The sequence below is a fragment of the Nicotiana sylvestris genome, chromosome 12 (assembly GCF_000393655.2).
Source record: "Nicotiana sylvestris chromosome 12, ASM39365v2, whole genome shotgun sequence".
NCBI lineage: Eukaryota > Viridiplantae > Streptophyta > Magnoliopsida > Solanales > Solanaceae > Nicotiana > Nicotiana sylvestris.
Window position 1 is genome coordinate 32,608,412 of NC_091068.1, and position 27,500 is coordinate 32,635,911.

Here is a 27,500-nt window from a genome sequence, read left to right on the forward strand (position 1 = left end):
CAACCACAACACCTTTCGGGTGTGGCATGTGGAGGAGCATCATGAAGAATTGGGAAGCCTACAATGGCAACATCACTTACAGGGTGGGAGATGGAAGGAGAATTAGCTTTTGGAATCATAGGTGGTATGGAGAGGATACTCTGAGGGTCTCCTTCCCCCACGTCTTCATAGTTTCAAACCAGAAGGAATTGATGGTCCAATAGATTCGTAAGGAGCATGAAGGGGGTAGTATGAGACCTCTCATTTAGAAGGAACATGCAAGATTGGGAGATTGCGGAGCTCCAAGATTTATTGACACTGCTATATGGGCAAGACATGCCCCAACCATCTTGTGATTCTTGGAGATGGGTTTGCGTGGCGATGGTTTGTTCACCGTAAAGTCCTTTTACCAGAGTATGTTGGTGAGAGAGGAGGCCACTTTTCCATACTCCTCGATTTGGATTCCTAAGGCGCTTATGAAGGTGTGCTTTTTCGCATGGCTAGCAGCAAGGAGAGTGATTTCGACTGCTGAAAATCTGCGAAAGAGAGGAATTATACTTGTTAGTTGGTGCTACATGTGTAAAAGCTCAGGGGAAGAAGTTGATCATCTTTTGTTGCATTGCCCTGTGTTCTCGACTTTGTGGAGGGCAATCCTGAATCTTTTTGGTGTTCATTGGGTGATGCCAAGCACTGTAAAGGAAATGTTATATAGCTGGGCCAGTTTCCGTCGAAGAAGAAAGCAAAAGGCGTGGAAGTTTGCCCCGTTAGCTCTCATGTGGATAGTTTGGGGGAGAGAAATAAGAGAGCTTTTGAGGGGATTGAGTCTCCTTTTTCACATCTTAAGAATAGTCTTTTATCTTTGATCGCTTTTTGGTGCACTCATATAGCTCCTACTTGTATAGAGGATTGGGTGTCTTTTGTAGAGAATCATGTTCTGATGTAAATTCTCTACTTTTTGGTATACTTCCTGTATACGGGAGTTCTCTCCCTTTTAATTAATACAATTTACCTTATAAAAAAAGGCATTTTAGTCGTTTTAACCCACATCAACTTGCTCATTATCAGTTTTGGCACTTCTATACAAACATAGCCTTCTTCGTAAAATCAACGCTAACACTTAAAAAGTGTTTTTAAAGACTTGGTGTCTAAAAGCTACTTTCATTTTGCTAAGCTAAAGCAGTTCTTATTGCTTTTGGCCAATCCAAAGGAAGTCATTCTCCTAAAAACTTACTCAATCTAATAAGGGCATTCAAGAAGGACCTACGGGAAAATGGACATGGATATTTGGTCTTGAGGAGCTGGCATTGCAGAGGAGAGTATTCAAGACAAGTATGGAGTCATGATGGAGCATGGAGGACTGCGGGAATTAGCTTGCTATATGGAGGGGGAGGTATAGGATAAATTTTATAAAAACATTAACCTAAAGGCAGGGAATGGTGCCTTGATCGACTTCTAGAATCATATGTGGCCCAATTCTGAAACTCCCCGATAATCCTAGCATCTCCTCACAACAAATATCAAGTGTCATAAAGATGATGAAACGGGAGTGAGCAGGACTTAGATTTAGTAGAAATTTATAAGATTGAGAAACTGAAGAATTCAGAATCTTCCTTATCAAAAGAATTCCAAGGTGTTCTTCAACTACTGCACAAAAAGAGAATTTCCAGCTGCGATGATGATACCTGGAAATTGGAAGGACAAATGGTGGTTTATTGTAAAGTCATTCCATCACATACTTCGTGAAGAGAGATAACATAGATTCCCCACCCCGGAACAATATTAATTCCAATAGCACCCAGGAAAACCTTTTTTTTCCCTTTTTCTTTTTTGTGGTCCTGCTGGCAGCAAGGAAGTGGAACATCATTCTTGTCAGTCCCGAGAGCATGAGGAAGTGGAACATCATTCTTGTCAGTCCATGCTTCATCTTTAAAAGGAAAGATGTGAATCATGTACTGCTTCATTGCATTGTAGTGCATCGAATGTGGACTTCAATTTGGACCTCATCATGAAGCGGGGATGCTAAGAACAGTTCAAGGGTTACTTCACAGTTTGATTTTCAAAAGGAAAAGGAAAAGAGCCACAGTATGATACATCGTCCCTTTGGCACTTAATGCAGACAACCTGAAGAGAAAGAAACTGGCGAGCTTTTTAAGGTGTAAAATTTAGCTTCATACAGATTAAAGAATATTTGAATTTTTGGAATGCATTTCTGGTCCCAATTGACGTGGAGGACTGATGTAGAGTGTGATATTTGTTTAAGTTTCTTTACTTTCTATGTGTCTTTTATGCTACAGTCTGCTCCTTCTAGCATACATCTTTGCCCTATAAGTAAAAGGAGGTGGTTGCTCAAAAGAGGAACTTTCACTAGTTGGTCTGCTTATTGTTCTTGTTTGTAAAGCTTTGGGAAGGGAAATTAAAGCTCTATCTTTCCTTGCCAATGTATATTCTCTTGAGAAGTATGCAATTTTAATGTGCTGGGGTTTAATACAGGTTCAGATCTGAGATTTCCTTGCCAATCATGAAAGAATTAGTTCCTCATTATCTTCAAGATAGTGCCAAGGTTTGTTTCAAATTATGTTTGCCATTGTTAACCTTCCATCCCTACTCTTCATTTTTTAGTTGTGCTTGATGTATGAACTGATTTGCTTATCTTTGAGTTGGGAGCATATTTCATTGTTCAACTTCCGATATCATCTCTTTTTCTGGGAGTTCAATTTCGTTTGTCCTTCATGGCTGATGTTTTGTAGCTGCACTAAAGGGCTGGGGCAACCCTTCTGTTTACCATCAAAAAAGAAAAAAAAGATTGACATCTTCTCTAGTTGAATGTACCAAGTTGTTACTTTTACGTGAAAAAGTTCCTTGTAGCTTTTTCACGAAAATTAGTTTTTTCTGCATGCTGAGGAAAGCCCTGCATTTAAGGTGTATACAAAAATTAAAGAGCTACAAAACATGATACTTTACATAGAGCATCCAATGATCGAACAATATAATGCTTATCACAAAGCTCAACAACCTTCGACAATGAGCTCTTTCCAATTCCAAGCCTTTAACTTTCGATAATCTGCTGTCGTTGTGACCTAGCCTGGGTTTTTCCTTAGTTTTCTTTCTTAATTTTTCAAGTAAATGCCATATCCTGAATCATGCTTTTTTCAGCAAAGATAATATCAGAACTGCTACTCTTTTTCTGCTGCCAGCCGTAGATAATTATTTTGTCCTAAGGCAGCTTCCATTTGTTGATTAGTTTTCATGCTACCTTGGCCGTTTGTCCAAGTCCAATGGGATTTCACACTTTTGGTTTGTTATTTTTTTTGGGTTAATTTTTTTGTTTGTTTTTGTTTTTGACAGGTAATAGATATGATTGTTCTGATGATATCATAATTTCTTTATGTTTTCTTTCTTGCAGGAGAGGCTGGATTACTTGGAAGATGGCAAGAATATATTCAAGCTTCGTTTACGACTATGTTCATCATTGTACCCAGTTAGTGAACGCATTAGGGATTTTTTCCTTGAGTATGATAGGCACACTCTTCGGACAAGTCCCCCTTGGGGATCTGAGCTTCTTGAGGTAACTAAACTAATGCTGTCATTGACCATTCTATGTTTTTACCTGAGGTAGTTATCCCATTCTTAAGGTACTGTGCAAATATTTGCACGTTGTTTTCCTTCTTTTTTTTTGTTTGTTAATTTGTTTGAAAAGTTAACTGAAAAAGACTGAACTTTCGGCCCCCAGGACCTAGTTCAAGTGGCAAAGGGTGGTGGATTTGTGTCTTAGTCACAGGTTCAAGCCCCCACACCATGCAAAGCAAAGCCTTGTATTTAAGTGGAGAAGGGTAGAGGGGCGGGCCCATTATCCACCGAGTTTCGAAGGCTGCGACTGGTCCAAAGGATCGGGGCCAGACGGATTTCTCGGTCATCAAAAAAAAAAAGACTGAACTTTCGAACTTTAGAATTATCCAGGCACTAGCGTAGTGCCAGCTTGCCAGGCTTCTATGTTTATGCTATAACACACCATTTTACCTTTAACACTGAAACTTATAAATCAATGGAGATGCTGAAATAGATAGTGTGGAACCTATCTTCTTTTTTATGAGAAAGGTAACAAATGTTATAAATATCATCAGCACAAGGTGCTGTGTGCCATATCTAAAATTCAAAAAGCAAAAAAAGTATATTATTAATTCTTCTTACAAGGGTTCTAAAACCTCTAAAATAGACTTTGATTCGTCCGTAAATTTCTCTTTGCAACAAAAGTGAAATAGAAGAAAACAATTCATCTTAATCTTTTTTTCGAAAAAGGTAACAACAATTCATCTTAATTTTCTTTTTAAAACTATGTCTATCCCCTATATTTTGAACTTCTTCCTTCCAAATACTCCACCATATGCATGCAGGGATTACTTTCCATCTATTCTTCTGTCTGACACATCTGCCAAACTGTTCAGCATGCCAATAGCTCTCTAGTCAATGTTGGCATTGTCCATTTAATGCCTTTCACGTTTAGAAAATTCTGCCAAAATTGATCGGTGATTTCACAATGCAAAACCAATTGGCTGTTGCTTTCTGCCTCCTTCCCACCAGAACATCTTGAACAAAAGCTGAATCCCCCTTCTCTTCAAATTTTCTTGGCTCAGACAAGCTTCTTTTGTTGCCAGCAAAATAAAACAAGCCACCTTGTATGGAATTTTGACTTTCCAAGGCCACAAATTAGCCTGTTGGCCAGTATAAATCAAATCATCATATGAGAATTTGACTATGGAGACTCGCTCGTCGTGTTTCAGCCAGACAAGCTTGTCCTCTCGATCATCATTAGTGCCTTTGAATCGCTCCAGGGCCAACTAACGTTATACATGATGAGGTCCAATGATGTATGCTTTTGCAAATGTTATTTTGCTAATTGACGAAACTAGTGAGGATGTCAACCAAAAGATTGAGTGATGCAGACGCACTCTAGAGAGTAAGGTTTTTTGGGTAATTTGGCGTAAAGACTAGATATATGCACTACAAGTTGAGTCCGAATAAGAAGAGGGAAATTGAGGTGAATTAGACGTGATTGCGGTGCCTAAATGCCATTTCTGATATTTAAGCTTGATGTTCCAAGAGAATAGTATGATAAATGAAGATGTTACAAAGTCACAATAAGATGGTTGGAACGGAGAAGGGCTACCAGAGTGTTATGTCATAAAAGGGACACACCTATCAAAGGGAGATGCAAGTTCTATATATTGTAAGACTAACAACGTTGCAGGAGAGAAAATGTTGGGCCTCAAAAGTTTAATATATCCCATTCTCCACAAAAAAAAGTTAACATATCCACAAGATGAATGTTATAGAAATAAGGATGTTAGGACAAATTTGCAGCCGTACAAGATTAAATTAGATTAAAAAGGCAAAATACATAAGTTGCCACTTGACCTATGGTCCAAATCCCTGTTACACACTTTCTAGGAACGAATATTACTTTACACACCCAACCTTTCCAAAGTGTATCTAATACACACCACTTTTGGCAGCTGGCGCGCGCGTGTTTTACACAAAAAAGAGGCGAGTGAATGTAAAACTTTCGGGTCTAAACCATTATCTAAATGCCACATGTCTCCAGCCTTTGTTATTTTTTTCTTTTCTATTTTTAGTTATTTCATCTCCAAATAATTTGGTCTTTTTTCCACACACCCCTGGACACCTACTTTGTCATCTCCATTAATTAAACTCTGAAACACAAAAATAGTTTTAGAGCTAGGTCCAAGTTTCAAATTAATTAGTCATCTCCTTCAAGTTTAAATATTTTTAGATCTGCTAATGAAATCAGTGACTGATTTCTCCATTTGTTTTCATAATTTTGTTTTTAGATCTGCTTATTTTTTCTTTGACTTCAAAAATTTAATTTTTTTTGAATGGGTGTGAAGAAAGGGTTTATAGTGTAGGTTTTGCTCTAAAAATTATGGTGATAGTGATGGCTGCCATGGCAACACTTAAAGCACCATGTGAAAGATCTATGTGAATATTGGCCATGGCGATAGTGGTGGTTGCCATGGCCAACACTTGATTCATGTGAATTTTTTTTTTCTGGTGGGTATTTCCATGGCTGTGGGATTTTAGAGGAGGCTTGGTGGGTATTTCCATGGAGTTTAGAGGAGGCTTGGTGTGGGAGTTTAAAGAAGATGAGAGACGGGGGAGGGGGGGGTTGTTTCCCGTTTTTTCCTTTAAATATATCAATTGTGGTGTAAATTTAGTATTTTTATTTTTTTGTTCCTTGAGTTAGGACATGTGTCACGACCTTATTGGTGCGTGATATTATACATATTCTGAAAAACTGGTTAAGAAAAAAGTGGTGCGTCTTAGATACACTTTGGAAAGGTTGGGTGTGTAAAGTAATATTCGTTCCTAGAAAGTGTATAACAGGGATTTGGGCCATAAGTCAGGCGGCAACTTATGTATTTTGCCGATTAAAAATGATCATGTTCAGCAGGAGGTGCAAGCAGCACACACAAAATATTGAATGAGAGGAAGTCACTTGAGTTGGTTTGGTGATGTCCTATATCGACCTTTTAGATGTGTCGGTCTAGTAGGTGGGTGAAATCATGGTGAGTGGAGGTGTTAAAAAAGGCCAGATAGACCTAACATTAAATGGAAGGAAATTATCTTCAAAAACCTATAATATCTTGAAATTACTGTAGACGTCACGAAAAAGGATACAATGAAAGAAAACGATCTATATAGGTGATATCAATTAGCTAAGATAAAGTGAGGATTCATATAGTCGGCCCCAGCTTGCTTGGAATTGAGGCGTAGTTGTTTGTTTGACCAATTTTGCTTTTATCATTTTGTAAGGAGTCCTTTGCATAGTCGGAAATAATTTAGTGTTGCCAAATATATAGGTTAGGGGAGTGTGCATGTCCCTTCTTAGCTTAATTTAATGATGCAAGTACAAATGTGCGGTGGGAGTAGTTGATCGCGGTGGTTGTCAATAGGGTTGCTGATGGTTGGTAGTGGTGATTATGCGGTGGTGGTTGGGGTGGAGGTGGTTAGTGGATAGAGTAGTTGTAAAAAGTCACATTCTCCAGTGTTGTCAAATGATAGCATCTTAATGATTTTAAAAATTTGTACAAGATCATAATGAATCAGACCTATTCAGAGCATACAAGTAGTTGTAAAAGAAAAAAATACAAACGTGCTTAATGGTCGGAGATTTGAGTTATTCAGATTCAAACCTCCATTAAGTGAAAACAAATGGAGCCTAAGTAGCTTCCACTTAGCTTTGCTGATTTATTTTATTATTTTACCATTCTTATCTATTGCCCATGACCATTCTTGCTTCACCTCATGACTTTTCTGTGCTTGTACTTGGTGTTTTCCTCATTCAACTCGATTTTGATTCATTTCTTCAAGACAACAACAATGGTGAAAACCTTGTCCTTCATTTCAACGCGCAATTTAGAAGTTTCAACTCCTTCACTGTGCAGTCCTATGTTCCTCATGCCAATGGATTATCTTGGGTCAACATTAGTCCAAGTCAGCTGACCTGTCAAGTACTACTTAAAATCTGAGTAGTCATCAATGTTTGTCAGATCACATATCAAATTAGCAGTTTATGTCAGTTGGTTTGTCTGGTCAACTGTCTCATCCTCAGATCTTCGTCTGGTTAGCACCATGGATTGCCAGCAATTTGGTCAAATTGGCAACTTAAACTGGTAGCATACATGTCTTCAATCTAACCATGTCTAATTGATTAACAGTGGCATCATGGCCAAGTCAATCGCCTGGCAATGCCAAGTCAGTTTGATCTCACATCAGTACTAAATCAATTTTATTTCCGGCCGCACATTCAAGTTTTAATTTACAAATTCAAGCTGTTTCACCAGCTTTTGTTTGTGGGGGTATGTTAAAATTAAGAGATAGGATATTCATGATGGTTATGTCATTGTTGAAAGTCAAGAGAATAACAAAGAATATAATATTCTAAAGGTTATGTTATAATAATAAAGAATTTCAAGAATTGGGGAACTTTGCTTGTTTCATGTAACTCGAAACTCTTGCATAAGGAGTGCTCTTGTTAGTTGTTAATTACCAATTCAAAATAAAAGTTCTCTCTTGCTAAACTGTCATGACATCAAATTGTGTATTTATGGTGAAAAGCCTTATTTTCTAACCTCTCTGATGATGTTCTGCTTGGTAGCCTCTAAAAAATAGTAGAAGTACTGAACATGTTGCTTTTCAACCGATGCAGTGTGATGAACTGGTACTTAAATTTGTCCAACTTTTGCAGGCAATTAATAGCCTGAAGAATGTTGATTCCACTGCTTTGCTTCAATTTCTTTATCCGATCTTAAACATGCTTCTCCATCTTATTGGCAACGGGGGAGAAACTCTTCAGGTCTGAGACAAACATTGCTGGTGCTTTTAATGATAGCTGTCTTTTTTATTTCACTTGCTTACATAACAATGTCTTTTTTATTTCACTTGCTTATATAACTATATACCTCTTTTTTCCCTTCGTGGTTGTTGTCTGCTGTGGGCTCTGCATCATAATTCTAAATGGTAAATACTGTGTTTTCTCTTTTTCATTTTCCACTTTCAGGTTGCTGCATTTAGAGCAATGGTTAACATTTTAACAAGGTACAGTATATATTTCCTTTATGCTTCAGTTAACATGGTTATCCTTTATTATTAACATTAAATCTCTACCCCATAGGGTGCAGCAGGAGTCTGTTGATGAAGCTGAGAGAAATGCTTTCCTAGTAAACTTTGTTGATTATGCTTTTGATGATTTTGGGGGTCGTCAGCCACCAGTCTATCCTGGTTTGTCCACAGTGTGGGGAAGTTTGGCTCGCAGTAAGGTAAAACTAGTGACCTCCACTTTTCTTCAGTGAAGTATTTGGCTTTATATTAAACTTGGGCGTTTACTCGCAAGAACTCTTGGCAATGAAAGGCTTAGAAGCTTAGAAGAATTTCTCATAATCTGATGCGAGATATACATGTTGCTGAATGTTATCAATTCTGGTACTTAGATCAAATAATACAATGCAAAAGGTCAAATCTAAAATAATGGACCTTCAAGTATAAAGAGAACAACTGTCATGGATGACGAGAGATTGAGGAATGAAACTTTCTCCACCCTTTTAACAGCAGACAGTTAACAATGTGGCCTCTCCATTCCTTTGTTTTCTCCTGTCTGTCAGTATACTGTATCCAATCATTCAATTGTGCTGTATCTATCATTGCTTTTCAAGAGTAATGAAACCAGAGGGGGGGGATGCATCATTAGTCATGACCAATGATAGTGAACATTCTATCATGGAATGTTAGGGGACTCAATAGAGTTAGAAAAAGGAGGCTGATTAAAGGTCTGATACGCAGAGATTTTTTGTTTCCAAGAATCTATAATAGAAGGGGATATCGGGGAGATAGTAAAAGAATTTTGGGGTAATAGGTGGGTGAAATTTGCACAACTAGAAGCTAGTGGAACTAGAGGAGGTATTGTAGTTATGTGGGATGGTAGAATCTGGAAGGGGGAAGTTTATTGCTTGGGAACACATACAATTAGTTGTAAATTTTCTGGTAAGACTCAGGAATACTCATGGCATCTTTCAATTGTGTATGCTCCTAATGACATGAGAGAAAGGGAGGAAGTTTGGTGGGAGCTGGCAGGCGCTAGAGGTCTCTTTAGTGGGCCTTGGGTGGTATGTGGGGACTTCAATACTGGGAGGTTCCCATCAGAGAAGAAGAATTGCAATTGCATCAGAATCACAAGAGGTGTGAATGAGTTCTCTAAATTTATTGAAGACATGGAACTGGTAGACATCCAACTATCAGAAGGTGATTATACATGGAGAAAAGATGAAAGGCATGAAATAGCAGCTAGATTGGCTAGGTTCTTGATTTCTGCTGACTGGAATGAAGATTTTAGAAACATAAAACAATCAGTGCTTCACAGAGTTACTTCATATCATTCCCCACTGATGCTTCAATGTGGGATCCAGTCAAATCCTACTTTAAGTTTGAGAATTGGTGGCTACAGACTGAAGGCTTCAAAGTTAGAATACAAGAATGGTGGAACTCTTTTGCTTGTGAAGGAAGGCCTGATTTCATTCTAGCTTTTAAACTTAAAGCTCTGAAGGTAAAGCTTAAAGAATGGAGCAAAAGTATCCAAGGTAATTTAACATTGCAGAAAGCAAGTATTCTCAACCAACTTGTAGAACTGGAAGAAATACATGATCAAAGGAGCCTGGCTGACGAGGAAATATATACAAAAACTGTCTTGTCTATGGAATTTAAGGAGATTGCAAACCATGAAGAAGTGGCGTGGAAGCAGAGATCTAGGGCCCTTTGGTTGAAAGAGGGAGATAGGAACACTAAATTCTTCCATAGAACAGCTAATGCTCACAGGAGATGCAATAATATTGATCAGATGATAGCAGAAGGGAAATCTATGCAGAATCCTGAAGATATAATGGGGGAGGTTATCAAGTATTACCAAAACGTCTACACAGAAAAAGAGGAGTGGAGGCCACTAGGTGCTATCAGAAACAGTCAAATGATTACACCATAACACAACTTAATGCTTCAGAGTCTTTTTGGAGTGCAGGAGATATGGGATAGTGTAAAGGCATGTGCTGGAGATAAAGCACCTGGCCCAAATGGATTCTCAATGGCCTTTTTCATTAATTGCTGGGAAGTGGTAAACAGGGAAGTGGTAGCTGTTGTCCAGAACTTTTATGACCAGGGAATATTTGAAAAGTGCTTTAATGCTACTTTTGTGGCATTGATTCCTAAGAAGGTGGGGGGGCAAAGAATTAAGAGATTTCAGGCCTATCAGTTTGATAGGCAGCATATACAAAATTATATCCAAATTATTGACGGAAAGACTCAAGAAGGTGGTTAACAAATTGGTGGATACTCAACAGATGACATTCATAAGAGACAGACAGATAATAGATGCCATCTTAATTGCCAATGAATGCATTGATACAAGGAAAATAAGCAAGGAACCTGGGATACTATGTAAGCTGGACATAGAGAAAACATATGACCATCTGAACTGGAGTTTTCTATTAGAAACTCTCAGGCAAATGGGCTTTGGTGGAAGGTGGATTAACTGGATAAAATTCTGCATCATTACTGTGAGACTTCAGCCTCATAAATGGTGCACCAACTAGTTTTTTCCCTTCTCAGAGAGGTTTGAGACAGGGGATCCCCTTTCTCCTTTCCTATTCATTATTGCTATGAAGGGATTGAATAATATGTTGAAAAGAGCTCAAGCAAACAATTGGATAAGGGGCTTCAAGGTGAATTGCAGGGCTGATAGCAATATGATGATTTCCCACCTTCATGCTGATGACACTCTTGTGTTTTGTGAAGCTGATAGAGAACAATTGAAAGTATTAAGGGTGGTTTTCATTCTTTTTGAAGTCACATCTGGACTACACATAAACTGGCACAAAAGTTTCATCTATCTAGTCAATGAGGTAATGGAGATACAAAATCTTGTTGATATTCTTGGTGGGAAAGTAGGTGAACTGCCTAGTGTATATTTGGGGATGCCATTGGGAGCCAAGAACAAGTCAAAAGGAATTTGGAATGGTGTGCTGGAGAAGTGTGAAAAGAAGCTAGCAAATTGGAAGAATCAATATCTATCTATGGGAGGTAGACTAATTCTGATCAACTCTGTACTTGATGCCATGCCTACTTATATGATGTCTCTATTCCCAATTCCTACGGATGTAGTGAAGAGAATTGATGCATTAAGAAGGAATTTCTGATGGGAAGGCAATAATGAGAAGAAGAAAATCCATTTGGTTAAATGGAGACTCTTACAACTAGCAAGAAGGCAGGGTGATTTCACAATTTTAGTGAAGTCTATATACTAATATACAAATATGTTACCTTCTCCAAAAAAAAAAAGGATGGCATTTGAGGTAAAATGGCATGCTTGTTAGCCACATAAGTTTCAAATATCTATTTATAATGTGCTTGAATGGAGTGGCTGGATTTCAAGGTTCGAAAATCTGCTTTAATAGCAACTGAAATATAGAGATTAAGTGCAGAATCTGAAACGTAATAGCAACTTCCAAACGGAACTGGAGAAACTAAAAAGTATATTGTTTCTAGGTTCAGAAGGTTAAGAAGGTATGGAACTCCTCATCCAGTATACCAGAAAGAAGTTGCTGCCATCACAACCCCATGACAACCTATGTATAAGTGATACTTAACCCTAGTGTAGACCTAGTAAAGTTACATGGTTCATACATATCAACTGGGAGCAAAGATAAGGCTGGGCAGTTCTACATAAAACTGACTCATCAGAGAAAACACAGAAAACATATAGGGCTTTAGCACTTAGCAGGGGACTGCCAAATCAGAAAGTTCTCTATAAGATTCTCCTGCATCATTTTGTAAGGTTTTCTATCTTTTTGGTATACTTCTTGTATATGGCACCCTTTTCCTTTTGTTTTAATGAAATTTATTACTTTATGAAAAAAAATATATTCTCCTGCATCATTAAGACTGGAATTTCATTTAGTAGGTGAGCTTTGGATCCAAGTTTATCATGTTGACTTCTGCACTGTCATTGTCAGCTCTAGTTTACTGCACAATAAATATTTTAGTATCACAGAAAAGGACTCTATGTATATGACATCTGTTGGTTCAGAAACTAAGGAACCATTCAGTTGTTTTTTTCTTCTTATGTTTTAACTACTTTGGTTTCTGTTATAGGCAAAAGGGTACCGCGTTGGGCCAGTCTATGATGATGTCCTGGCAATGGCTTGGTTTTTTCTTGAGCTGATTGTCAAGTCAATGGCACTGGAGCAGGCTCGATCCTTCTATCACAATCTTCCATCGGGTAATTGCAGTTGGGCTTGCTTCGATTTGTCATTATTGTTATAATCTTATGCTTTGTAATCATGCTTTGCTTTGAATCCTCTTCTCTGAAAAGTGCATTCAAATAAGGTCTTTACAAAGGTTGTACTCATTGTTTTCCTTCTACCTGGTCATCTTACAATACAGAGTAATAGAAGAAAACTGATCTTTTGCATGTGATCAGGAAAAAGAAACAGTTGTAATTTCCCAATTCCATTAGTGTTCTTTATTGGATGGTCTTTCGACCAGATTTCCTTCAGCCCTAAACCACAGCTCTGGTAGGTGTTAGACGATCATCTGAAACTGTTATATCATGTTATTTGACTGGATAATCCTAATGATACATCCTGGATTGTGCGGATTGCACAGAAGCACGAACTTCAAAGTCGTTTGGATGGAATATCTCAGTGTTGTATTAGCTAGTGATCAGAAAACTCGATTAAGGTATTCAAGGCATTTGTCGTTGCGCAACGCACTGAGGGAGAAAGATAGAAAGAGAACTCCTAATTAACCTGGAAAAGACTAATATATAAAAGAATCTTACAACAAAGAGAAACAGTTAAAAAAGTTCCAGCAAGCCGATCTACTCAAAAATTTATAAGTCGTGATAAACCGATACATAAGACTTCAAAGGCTGAAGACAGAGAAGAATATGTTGCTTTCCTTTGAGTGCAAGACATGCCTTTGGCTTTATATGCTTTGTCAAAGTCATTTGATTTTGGATTTTAGTGTCAAAAGTGAACGCACTTTTCTCACTCTCTTCAATCTTGCTATTTACACTCTCTGGCCCCGTAGCAATCACTCTCTGTAGACCACAATTACATAATATATATATATATGGGTAGATGCTAGATAAGAAATAAAATTGTTTAATATGTAAGTTGGTAGCTTTGGTCAAACCTTTTTTCATGTGTCTCTTCTGCATAATAGTCTAATCAATGTGCAATGGTTTTGCTTTACTACCCAACAATCTCATTCTCATTTATGGATGTATTCAGGTTGTCGAATCCATTTATATCCATCATGAATGGTGAGCCTGTGTTTGCTTCGTGGTTTCTTAGCATTGTTTTGAGCTAATAACCATGGCTTCCTTTAGAATAATGCTCATTCAGAAGTTAGGTTTTGGAGTCTTAGACTACTCGTTATTGAATTGGTTTGGATGCATTGTCATTCGTTTAAAAATTAGATTGTTGGCTGCTGAATAGTTGTGTTTGGAAATTCACCAAATTGGGGCTTTATATTGATAAGCTTCATTTTCGTCCTTTTGAGCACAGGTGAAGATGTCCCGCCAATGCAGTTGAAAGAAGGTGTTTTTAGATGTGTTGTTCAATTGTATGACTGCCTTCTAACAGAAGTTCATGAACGCTGCAAGAAAGGTCTAAGCTTGGCCAAGCATTTAAACAGTAGTTTGGCTTTCTTTTGTTATGATCTTTTATCCATCATCGAGCCTCGACAGGTTTTTGAACTGGTAAGCTTTTCAAACTCGACTTTTGCTCTTCATTCTAATTTAGTATTCACGCCTAGAACTGTTATTCTTGTTCTTCATCACTCAGCCTATATTTCCTCTCTTCTCCAGTTGATGGTTGTGACATATTCCGGTGCTTCAGTTCCTATTGGAGTTTTCCTAGAGGTGTTTAGCCCAATATTTGAATAGTTAAGAAGTCTGGGAGCTCTGGAGTGCTATCTCCAAATCTACCCAGCAGTCATCTGCTAATATAGTTTCTCCCCTACTTCAGAGAATCTTCTTCCGCCATAATTGTGCTTCCCAAGATGTTCTGATCCTTCCAATAATTTACTTTCATCGTCCGGCGGTTTATTCAGTGCTGCTGAATTTATTGATCTCCTAATCATTGGCACAAAGGTAGAAAATTTGCTGTTACTAGAGCCTTTGCTCAACTAAATTAAGATCCTTTTGGCCACATCCAACCAGCTAGGGTTGGGGCTAATCTCAAGTGTGATTACTGCCTCTCTCTCTCTCTCTCTCACACACACACACAAAAAAATAATATTATTACAATTAGAACAAATCTACCATACCTATTTTTATATACATTTCTTTCGTAAAAGAAAAGGTATTGTAGGTTTGTTCTAATTGTAATAATATTGTCGGTATTATCCTATATTCACATACTAATCTGTTTTTGCTCATCTACGACATATCTTTCCTAAGCACTCTGACGCTAGATCCAGAACACTACATTCTACATCAGTGTTGTGAAGAGCGTGAAGCGAGGAAAAGCGACAACCCCCATTTCACGAGAAGTGAGAAGCGAAACGCTCGCCTTTTTTAAGTGAAGCGGAATTTAAAAAAAAAAAAATTAAAATAAATACTGCATAGACAACACATATAATTGTAAGCAAATGTTCAATACTTCAATTAAAAAACTAAAGAGTAGCATCAATTAAAGCACAAAATGAGCATCCTATTCTTCTACAAGATTGTCAAATTCTTCTATTCCACTGCCATTATTAAATTGGGCAGAAATTGGGGGCAGAAACTGAAAAAATTGGGCAGAAATTTTCTGAGAAAGAACCGAAGGTAAAAAAAAAATTTCGCCAGCATTTCGACGCTTTTTGGACGTTTAGAAAGAAAAAGAAGAAGAAGACTGAAAATCAAAAGTAGAAGAAGCAGAACATACCTGTGTTGTTGAATGAGAAGAGGAACAATCCTTGGAACTTGAGATAATTTTAGAAATCTGAAGTTGATGAAGAAGAGAAGAAGAAATCGCTGCTCTTGTTGAAGAAAAACCTAGTCTCGCTGCTGTTTCTGGACTCCAGATAGTGTTTATGGTTTACAATAGGGCTTGGGTTAATTTAAACAAAGAAGCGGTTGCTTCTTTCGCTTCTCGCTTTTTACGGAGAAGCGGTCGCTTTTTCGTACCGGAGTCGCTTCACATACCTGAAGCGCTAACCTGCCGCCTCGCTTCGCTTCTCGCTTAAAGCGATGAAGCGAGCGCTTTTTTAATCACTGATCTACATATAAAACAACAATAACAGCCTCAATCGCAAACTAGTTGGGTTGGCTATGTGAACCCTCAAAATACATTTGGGCCCGATTTGGAACAGTTCATATCTACACCGAATTTATGTTATAAACTTTTATACTGCTAACGCCTTACATGATTTCTTTTTTTTTTCTTTTCTCACCAGCACATACCAACCAGTAAAAGTTTCCTTGGTTGGCTCAGAAATTTGTTCTCCAAGAGTTGAGTCAGACACTAATTCACACCTAATTTGCACTAACAACCTTTTTATTTATCTCCTAATCATTGGCACAAAGGTAAAAAATTTGCTGTTACTAGAGCCTTGCTCAACTAAATTAAGATCCTTTTGGCCACATCCAACCAGCTAGGGTTGGGGCTAATCTCAAGTGTGATGACTGCCTCTCTCTCTCTCTCACACACACAATATATTATTACAATTAGAACAAATCTACCATACCTATTTTTTTTATACATTTCTTTCCGTAAAAAAAAAGGTATTCTAGGTTTGTTCTAATTGTAATAATATTGTAGGTATTATCCTATATTCATATACTAATCTGTTTTTGCTCATCTACGACATATCTTTCCTAAGCACTCTGACGCTAGATCCAGAACACTACATTCTACATCAGTGTTGTGAAGAGCGTGAAGCAAGGAAAAGCGACAACCCCCATTTCACGAGAAGTGAGAAGCGAAGCGCTCGCCTTTTTTAAGTGAAGCGGAATTTAAAAAAAAAATTTAAAAAAATACTGCATAGACAACACATGTAATTGTAAGCAAATGTTCAATACTTCAATTAAAAAACTAAAGAGTAGCATCAATTAAAGCACAAAATGAGCATCCTATTCTTCTACAAGATTGTCAAATTCTTCTATTCCACTGCCATTATTAAATTGGGCAGAAATTGGGGGCAGAAACTGAAAAAATTGGGCAGAAATTTTCTGCGAAAGAACCGAAGGTAAAAAAAAAAAAATTCGCCAGCATTTCGACGGTTTTTTGACGTTTAGAAAGAAAAAGAAAAAGAAGACTGAAAATCAAAAGTAGAAGAAGCAGAACATACCTGTGTTGTTGAATAAGAAGAAGAACAATCCTTGGAACTTGAGATAATTTTAGAAATCTGAAGTTGATGAAGAAGAGAAGAAGAAATCGCTGCTCTTGTTGAAGAAAAACCTAGTCTCGCTGCTGTTTCTGAACTCCAGATAGTGTTTATGGTTTACAATAGGGCTTGGGTTAATTTAAACAAAGAAGCGGTCGCTTCTTTCGCTTTTTACGGAAAAGCGGTCGCTTTTTCGTACTAGAGTCGCTTCACAGACCTGAAGCGCTGACCTGCCCGCCTCGCTTCGCTTCTCGCTTAAAGTGATGAAGCGAGCGCGTTTTTAATCACTGATCTACATATAAAACAACAATAACAGCCTCAATCGCAAACTAGTTGGGTTGGCTATGTGAACCCTCAAAATACATTTGGGCCCGATTTGGAACAGTTCATATCTACAACGAATTTATGTTATAAACTTTTATACTGCCAACGCCTTATATGATTTCTTCTTTTTTTTCTTTTCTCACCAGCACATACCAACCAGTAAAAGTTTCCTTGGTTGGCTCAGAAATTTGTTCTCCAAGAGTTGAGTCAGAACACTAATTCACACCTAATTTGCACTAACCACCTTTTTATTACTAACAAAGTTCCTATTTCTTTTCACCACCATAGCAATTGGTGGAATCTTCCTTTTTTCTCAATTAACTAAACAAGCTTCTCTCCTGCAAGGAAATAATCTCTCTATGATAATTACTAAACATGTTGCATCTGCTAAAGCTTCATGCCCCCCTAAAAGTTATGCTTCAGTTACTTTGATTTCAGATTTTAATTCTATCTTGTAGCTGTCTGATAAAATAAGGTCAGATTAGAAGTCCTCGATCTAGTTTTCACTGTTTGGTATACTATTCCTTTAACATTAGAAGAAAATACCAAAAGAAACTGAATTTCTTAGCATGATTAAATAAAAACAGAAAGTTGATTATGTATGCTTAAATGACATTATTTACAGAAAGATGTTATTGTGTTGGTCGTATTTAATTTACAAGGAAACATAGATTTTCTTCAGCCCTGTTGGTTTATTCAGCACCAAGTAGAGTTTTCTTTATATCATTATGCTATGTTATGTTACTTTAAATTGTTCTATTAATTATTCTTCCCACAGTCTAATAAATATATAGCTTCCCCATTATTGCTGTCGTATACAGGTATCCTTGTACCTCGATAAATTCTCTGGAGTGTGTCAGACGGTGCTGCATGACTGCAAGCTTACTTTTCTACAAATTATATGCGATCACGATCTTTTTGTTGAAATGCCCGGACGAGATCCTTCTGATAGGTAAATGTTCAAATATTTTCTGCCATCTTCTTTTGTTCAAATACCTTGTTTATATTGCTATAGCACTACCCTGTTTTATAAGACATCTATTCTCCAAAGTTAAAATGGCTAATGTTCGGTTTTTGAAAAGTAAAATATCTAAGTTTATTATATATTTGAAAACACAAAGAACTTCGAATTCAAATATACTTTAAATAAGGAAACCAACAACAACATGATTTAAAAAACATGATGACCAAGTAGGTCAATAACTGGGAAATTCAAAGACTTTTTGAATGAATTGGAGCATGAATGATCCCTCGTAAAAGTTATCTGGATGGGAAAATTTTAAATATATATATTGATGGGGTGCCTGCCTTGTACAGAAAGGCTACTAAAGGACATAACAAGGACTGAAAATTGCTTAAGATGTTCTAGATATAAACAGCCTTGTCTATACTAGCAGTAACCTGTCACATGAGGAAGACTGCTGGTTAATAAAGCTCTTGTTTTACCACTAGAGAAGCAGAAAGGAAAAATCTGCAAAGAGTAGGCCTTGAATATGTGAATCTGCATTTCAATTCCTCATAATAAAACTTATAAGCGCTGTGAGGAATAATGGGAAAATTGTAACTATACACAATACATACTCTACTCCTATTCCATGTGGGGCTATACTTATTTACATAATTATCTAACACTTTCCCTCAAGCCGGTGCATACAAATCATATGAACCGAGCTTGTTATATACGTAACTAATACGAGGACTAGTGAGGGACTTGATGAAAATATCTACAACCTGATCATTTGACTTCACAAACTTTATAGTAATATCTCCTAAGAGTATCTTTTCTCTAACGAAGTGACGGTCATCTCAATGGATTTCATTCTCTCATGAAACATTGGATTTGATGCAATATGAAGGGCAGCTTGATTATCATACACAAGTTCCATCTGGCTGATTTCACCAAATTTCAACTCCTTGAGCAACTGTTTGATCCAAACTAGCTCACATGTTGCTATAGCCAATGCTCGATATTCTGCTTTGGCACTAGATCTAGCAAATACATTATGTTTCTTGCTATTCCAAGACACCGAATTTCCTCCTACTAAAACACAATATGCAGACGTAGAACGGCTATCGGAAGGTGATCCTGCCCAATCAGCATCTGAGTATCCACCGATCTGCTCATGGCCTCGGAATTATCCTTTGCCTGGGGCTTATTTTATAAACCGAAGAATGCAGATAACTACATCCCAATGACTATCACACGTAAAATCCATAAACTGACTCACAACACTCACAAGAAAGGAAATGTCAGGTGTAATCACTGTGAGGTAGCATCTCTAAGCGGCTCTCCCTGTCATGGCAAAAGTTTAGAGTTCGGATCCATAGGAGTGTCAATGGGTCTATAACCTGTTATTTCTGTTTCCTCAAGAGTGTCTAAGACATACTTCCCTTATAAGATCACAGTACCTCCCCTAGACTAAGCGACCCCAATACCTACATAATACTTTAATTTCCCCAGATCCTTAGTATGCTGAAAGAGATGTTGCTTCAACTTAGTAATACCTTCCGATGGACCTGATCAAAACAAACAAATAACAGACCCAATCTAATCCGACAAGTGGGGTTTGGGGTGTACGCAAACCTTACCCCTGCCTGATCATTGCCGGTAATAATAATATCGTCAACATAAACCACCAAATACATACCGAGATTTGAAGCAGAATGCCAATAAAACACAGAGTGATTAGCTTCACTTTGAGTCATGCCAAACTCCTAAATAACTACACTGAACTTACCGAACCAGGCTTGAGGTGACTGTTTTAGACCATAGAGTGATCAGGGCAACCGTCATACAAGACCTCTTGACTCCCCCTGAGCAACAAAACCTGGTGGTTGCTCCATATAAATTTCATCCTCAAGATCACCATGAAGAAAATCATTCGTAAGGTCTAACTGATAAAGAAGCCAATGGTGAGCAACCATGGATAGAACGAGACAGACTGGTGCTATTTTACCCCCGGGAGAGAAAGTATTACTATAATCAAGCCCAAATATCTGAGTATACCCTTTGGCAACAAGGCAAACCTTAAGCCTATCAATCTGGCCATCTGGATCAACTTTGACTACATAAACCCAATGACAACCAACAGTAGATTGAAGACGAACAAGTTTCCAAGTACCACTCGCATGTAAAGCAAACATCTCGTCAATCATAGTCTGTTGCCATCCTGCATGGGACAATGCTTCACCAGTAGATTTAGGGATTGAAACAAAGGACAAATAAGATATAACAACATAATGGGGTGATGACAAATGATGCTAACTTAAACAGATATAATGTTGATTAGGATTAAGTATGGACTGTATACCTTTTCTAAGTGCAATCGGTGGACTAGGAGGAGACAAGTCTGCAGTAGGAGCAAGGTCAGGTGCATGACGCGAATCAATTGGGCCTGATTCTAGACATGGGCGACGACGATAAGTCAAGAGTGGTGTTCTTGTGGCTGGGATCTAGGAGAGCAACACTAGATTCCTCTACGATTAATATATATGTAAGACATCTGTGAGTGAGGATGTTGGAGGAGCTATCGTAAACTCTTCTAGAGTTGGTGTAGGTAAGACCTCAGTTGTATTAAGGTGAGCAGAAAAGGTAAAGTAAGGTCGAGACTAAAAAAAATATGATATCAACTAACATAAGGTACCTACGAAGATCAAGTGAGTAGCAACGATATCCCTTTTAAACTCGAGAATAACCAAGGAAGACACACTTAAGAACACAAGGAGCTAGCTTATCTTTTGCCAAAGCTATGAACAAAGCATATGCTCTCAAAAACACGAGGAATAGAGTATAAGGGTAACTGAGTAAATAATACTGAATGCAGAATCTGACTCTGGATGAAAGATGAAGGCATATGATTAATCAAATAACAAGCCGTGAGAACTACGTCGCCCAAAAAACGTAGCGGAATATAGGACACAATGAAAAGTGTGTGAGCAGTCTCAATGAGGTGCCTATTCTTTTTCTTTGCTACCCAATTCTACTGAGGGGTATAGGGACAAAATGTTTGATAAATAATTACCAAGAAGTCATAAACTGCTGAAACTGAGATGATAAGTATTCTAAGGCATTATCACTACGAAAGATGCGAATAGAAATGCCAAAGTGGTTTTTTATTTCATAACAAAAAACCGGGAATATAGAAACCAACTCAGAATGATCTTTCATTAGGAAAATCCAAGTACATCTTGAGTAATCATCAATGAAACTAACAAAATAACAAATCCTAAGGTTGAACTTACTTTACTAAGACCTCATATGTCAGAATGAACAAAAGAAAAAACAGACTTTGCACGACTCTCAGCGCAACGTGAAAATGTGGCTCGAGTATGTTTTCCAAGCTGACACGACTCACAATCTAATATAGTCAAACTAGAAAAACACCATCTTCTGAAGCTTGGATAAACTCGGATGCCTAAAAGTCTGTGAATTAGCTCTGGAAGATCTGTAACTAAACATGTTATGGAGGGATTGAGGGAGTTAAGGTAGTAAAGACCTTGTGATTCACGCCCTGTGGCAACTGTCTGTCCCGTATTGTGGTCCTCCATAACAAAAAAATTATCAATAAAATATATACCACAATGGAGGGCACGAGTCAAATGACTAACAAATACAAGATTAAAAGGACAGTCGAGGACATAAAGAACATATAGGGGATTAGCTTGTCCAACTCTTTTTGCTTTTGTTTGGACTCCATTGGCTAAAGTAACATTGGGAATAGACGGTAAATAGACAATATATGTCAAAAGTGACCTATTAACAAAAATATGTCCATGACCCACAATCCAAGAGTAATAGACTAGGAAACACAAGCAAAGGAATTACTAGCAACAAAAGTATCAATCTGAGCAACATAGTTTATAGAGGTGTCTACTTACTTGCTCAATATAAGCACAATACTGAAGGAACTTATTATATTCCCCTGCAGATAAAGACATCCCATGTTTACCTGCAGTCTCGGTTTGAGCAACTTGAGCATTTTTAGATGGTCGGTCATGCAAAGTGTAGCGCACCTCATGAGTGTGTCCTTGTAATACTTGGGTCGAGATCTAAAATAACCTCCTCCTCTATTCTCCATAGTTTGGAGGTGCCTGACTTTCCACTGTCTGGGATGCGAGAACAGAGGATTCATTTGTCTGTGATGAGATCACTGGTGACGGGGTGCTGCAGCAAGGCTAAGTAATCGAGAGAATAATTCGTCAACTGTAGGGACAATCGGACTAGCCAAAATTTGGTCGTGTATTGAATCAAGGTCATTACCAACAAGTGTAAGAACTAGGAGCATCTTCTGTTGTTGCTCTTGTTGCTTTTCAACACTAGCAGAAACGAGCATCAAATTCCGTACATCGGAGCCCTTGCACCACAATGCAATACAGGAAGCCCAAGCTAAATAGTTTGAACTCCCCATTAAGGTGTCCGAAGTAATCATGAATCTTGAATTTCCGGAACCCGTATTTTTAGAACCAAATACATCAAATCCCAACGACATTGTTGGATTGAAGAAAGGTCTAGCAAAAATATCACGTAATAACAGAAAAAAATCAACTGGATCTTGCCGAAACAGGCGAAGGAAACATCGTTTCTGCCGGAAAATTTTCAAAATGATCGGAATAAAAGAAAATAGTATGGTTAGGCTCGGAATCACTGGACTACCAAACTGTCCTAAAAGACAATTAGTTAATCAATTAACAACTACTCCTCAATCCCAAGCTAGTTGGTCCGGCTATATGTATTCTCTATATCCATTTCATCTGTTTGGACTTATTTCATTCTAATATGGATTTAATGATTTGTCTTTTAGCAAATTAGGAATTCTTTCAACTTAAAATTGTATGTCTCATACTTATCCGTGTCTGAAATAGGTTAAATAAAGCTAGATCTCTGTAAGCCAACAGGTATAAGAATCTTCCTGTATCTCCCCTGATGTTCTCAGACTTGTGATACTCCCCTCGTAATATCATTTTCACCATTTATGTATTTGATATTGAGTTCTTTCTTCTCAAGCACCCATGACCCACCAAGGACTCTCTTGACAACAACATTAAAGTACTTAGGACACTGACATAAACAGTGAAAGTCACTAGAAAAAAGCGTAACTGCTTTTGATTAGGTTAAAAAAGAGGTTTCACGATGAACCATTTTGTGTCTTTGATCACAAGGAAAATGATGCATGTGTTTGTGCAAGTCCAAGTGAATGGATTTTATTTTAAATGAAGCCTCAGATTAAAACAAAAGCAGGGGAATGCCTTGAATAAGGGCTAATTTCATAAATGTTTGTGGTTGTTGAGAAAGGTACTTAATGCGAAAGGCTTATGATATTGATAGCAAGACGTCTAATGATTGCATAGTTGTAACAGGCCCTATTTGAACAAATTAAATTCTAATTATTGTCTAGATATCTAATACTTTTTCTTTATTGGGATAAAGGTAAGATCTTTATTGATATGAAGAGGAATCTTGCATACAAGGTACATAGACAGCTAGATAATTAAAATCTGCAAGCACACATGACTGTGTTGCAAATAGCAGCCAATCATCAAAACAGATTGGAATGTCATGTTTGCACCTATACAAATTCCACTAATACCTACAGAAGTGTTTTTTTCTCCTTCCGTGCACTTCTGTTTCTCTCCTTCAGCATTTTCCACATGAATTCTAGAGGAGACACCTCCCATGCTTTTCTTCTATTCCTTTTCCTTCTATACTGTCATTTGAAGAGCAGCTTCTTAATGGTTCTTGGTATTACCATTCAAGCGCAGTAAATGATACATGCTCTCCTGCATTCTTGCACGTGAAAGACCAGCTAATACTAATTAAATTTGTTTTTCCACAAATTTTCTACTGATAGAATGGATTCCTGTGACGCTCTCCAAATTGAGGAATGTGGAAAGTACCTGTCATAGAGTTCTCCCTTTTCCTGCGCAAATTACAGAAAAACTTTTCCATGAAAATGTTGCCCATTTCCAGCAATCTCTATCTATTATTGGTGTTTTGTGCTTGTAAAGTAGTTCCTACAAGGTGAGCTCTTCCATCTCGCAGTCTTGTAAGTTTCTTATTGAAGCTCAAGTCCCTTGAAATTATGCCTTCCACTCTTTGCAACCTCGACAACTACTGCAATCGGCTGTCTAGAGACGTTGAATATAGCTGGATAACATCCACATAGACGGGCGTCAACGCACAATTTCTACTTCCAATAGTTTCCTTTCAGCTCCATTTCCTACATTAAATCTCACAGTTCTATTGAAATTATCTTCCCTTTCATTGTGCTCCTCCATAATGTTATTCCATATGGTCGCTTTACATGATAATAAAAAAATGTTACCTAAAATATGAACAGTACTTTCATGGACAAAAGAAGTTTCTCTAAACATCATATTTTAAGTATTCTTCAACGCTTCATGCTATTCTTTTCCCCAAAACAACAACCTATCATGGAACGATGTATTTTCTTGGTTTAAACTTCTTATTTTGATTTGCTTGCGTTGCCAGTTGATGATGCTAGCCATGTTTCACTGTGTTTCTAATTTCGGCCATTTTTCATTAGTTGCTTGACCTGATCGCCAGTTTTAATTTGTGGGTTTATATTTTTAATGTCAGGAATTATCTTTCATCTATCTTAATTCAAGAGATTTTCCTTACATGGGATCATGATGACTTATCAATGAGGGCAAAAGTGAGTACTTAATTGGATGCTCATATACTTGGTCAAAAATTTCCTCCATCTAGTATTATGCTCTTTGTGAGGAATTTAGTGCTATCGTCTTTCCTAGTTCAGGCTTCCGAGCTATACATAAACCTTTCACTTTCTTTATTTGAAGGCTGCAAGAATCCTGGTGGTCCTCATGTGTAAGCACGAGTTTGATATTCGTTACCAAAAGCAAGAGGATAAATTATATATTGCTCAATTATATTTTCCCCTTGTTGGCCAGGTGCGTGATTCTAATTAAAATGTCTTATGAGCTTTAGTGTTCCCTTATCGGTAATGTTGTTTCTTGCGCGTCTTGTTCGAAAATCCTTATAATGTTTGAAAATTTCTTGCAAAGCCTCTTGAGTGCTGTACATTACAAGGTTTCTGAGAACATATTTACTGGGATTAAATATGCACTTGACATTAAGGATGTCTGCCTTTCGGTTTTCTCTCTAGCTCTAAATAGTAATGAAGCGAAAAAGGGAACTTTAGTGTTCTGGTTGTCCTTGCTAGAAATTTTGGGCTTATGTTCAAGTTGTTGCACGCTTGGTGTTTTGAAGAACATCTCACATTTTAGTTGTCAAATCAGTTAATTGACCAGACCCTAAAGTTAGTCTAATCTAAACAAACATAATGGCGTCAGGCTCTTGGTGAAGTGCCTTTAGCACATGACTAGTATTATTAAAAGGGTGTTTTGTTCTTCAAGAATGGCATAGAAAAGATCTACACATTACTTATCCTTACTGGTGCACCATAGCAGCTGCTATTTGGTGGGGCATTTGGAAGGAAAGGAACAATAGTTGTTTTAAGAACAAAGAAGATTTGTACTTCAAATTAAGTGCAACTGTATATCTTTGTGCGGGATTTGGTGCAACATAGCTCCCTTAGATGTAAATGATAGATATATAATTGTTGACTTTCTTAATTACCCAAAAGGAATTATTGACTTAGCTCATTACACAACTTGTAGTGGCTCAACTGTTTTAGCTGTAACTTTCTCTAGCAGTCCCTTTTTGCTGGTATTTCATCAAAATTACACTTAGCCTATCCAAAGAAAACAAATCTATATCTACACTATCATAAAAGTGGAAGTCCTAAACTAAAAAGTTAAAAAACCAAAATATCCTTTTAACAATATATAATTTTTATTTATTAATAATGGTAATTAAATAAAACTTTGAAAATATGGATTTATATTGTGTCTTCTCTAAATAGTTGTGTCCTTTCATTAGTAACTTATTTTAAAGAACTTTTGAAAGGGTTAGTTGTGTCACTGAAAGAACACAACTCTTTGTTTATTTTATGATATTATTATGATTAAGTAGCTATTCAATATGGTTTACAGAATACTTGACTAGCTACACGATAAAGTAGTGTCTAGATCAACATGCAGGCACTTCAACTAATTTATCGAGTACCTACTGCCTCCTAGCAGCTTAGGTATCGGATAACTATATCCACCAAAACTTAGACACATTGAAGATATCACCTAGTATTCTTTTGCCTCAATTGGAACTTGAATCCTGGTTTCCCATGACTGTTCCGGCTTTCACTGATTGATAGGCCATACCATTGGGTGCCAACAAGTTGGTCTTAATAATAAGTGGTTTCTAAAGCCCCTCTGGTTACCTATTGTCTATATTTACCTATCTCGTTCAGTGACGGACCCAGGATTTTATACAAGCAGGTTCAACTAAAAACAACCTTAATCATTGATAGGTGTTGTACGAAAAAACGGGATTTGTCCGGGGCTTCTTTTTGGGGTTCATAATGCTACCTTGAAATGAATAATTTAAAAAATATGAGGTCCGAATTCTTCTTCTTTTTTTCAAAAAAGTAGTGCAAAACTTCAAATTTTTAACAAAAAACAATTGCTTTAACTAAAAATATTAACAATTTATATATCTAATTTTAAATTTTCATTTAAACTTTAAAAAAATTCTATTTACACAATTTAGAGTTTTTTTAGACTCTAAGAAATTTAACAAATAACAAAGTTGTTAATTTACAAAAATAATAGGACAACAAAAAAATAAAGAGTTATAACTAAAAATAAACTGCTAGAAACTATAAGAGATGATAACGTATAACGTGAACTAACAATCTACGTAACATTAATAAACAATTTAGGATAACCTAGTTTAATGTGAACTAATAAATTAGAAATAATTTCAAGATTTGTATTTGCATATTTAATCAAAAACAATGTAGATTTTACTTTGTAAATTTTTTTGATCTTATGAAGTTAAATAGGCTGTAGGTTAATTTTTATTGGATTTGAGTAGGAGATCAAATATAAAATAAAATAGAAATAAATTAAAAAATAGAGATAAAAAAAAATAGAACACGCTAAGGGAATAAACTAGCTACTTTGTTTAAAAAAAGAATTGACTATAAGTATGCTAGGTCCCCTATTTATTAGGCCCCCGTGCACTTGTGATGCATAGCGTGACTCGTAACAGAACTATGAAAAATGTTGCTATCGGCTTTCGAACTCCTGACCCCTTATTTGACTTTGAACCTGCTAAACCATATGTCCACAAGATCAGCTTGTGTCAAGCAGGTTCAAAGAAT

General features: G+C 37.1%; 1 protein-coding gene across 1 annotated transcript in view; it reads left to right on the top strand.

Moving 5' to 3' along the window:
• LOC104223519 (guanine nucleotide exchange factor SPIKE 1) overlaps window positions 1-27,500 on the top strand; it is a 62,110-nt gene that overhangs the window by 24,283 nt on the left and 10,327 nt on the right. The window contains exons 14-23 of the mRNA XM_009774985.2: window positions 2,470-2,539; window positions 3,383-3,544; window positions 8,243-8,350; window positions 8,555-8,592; window positions 8,669-8,813; window positions 12,691-12,817; window positions 14,109-14,302; window positions 18,060-18,190; window positions 24,836-24,911; window positions 25,057-25,167. Coding sequence (XP_009773287.1) covers window positions 2,470-2,539; window positions 3,383-3,544; window positions 8,243-8,350; window positions 8,555-8,592; window positions 8,669-8,813; window positions 12,691-12,817; window positions 14,109-14,302; window positions 18,060-18,190; window positions 24,836-24,911; window positions 25,057-25,167 — 1,162 coding nt within the window. The remainder of the gene's footprint in view (window positions 1-2,469; window positions 2,540-3,382; window positions 3,545-8,242; window positions 8,351-8,554; window positions 8,593-8,668; window positions 8,814-12,690; window positions 12,818-14,108; window positions 14,303-18,059; window positions 18,191-24,835; window positions 24,912-25,056; window positions 25,168-27,500) is intronic.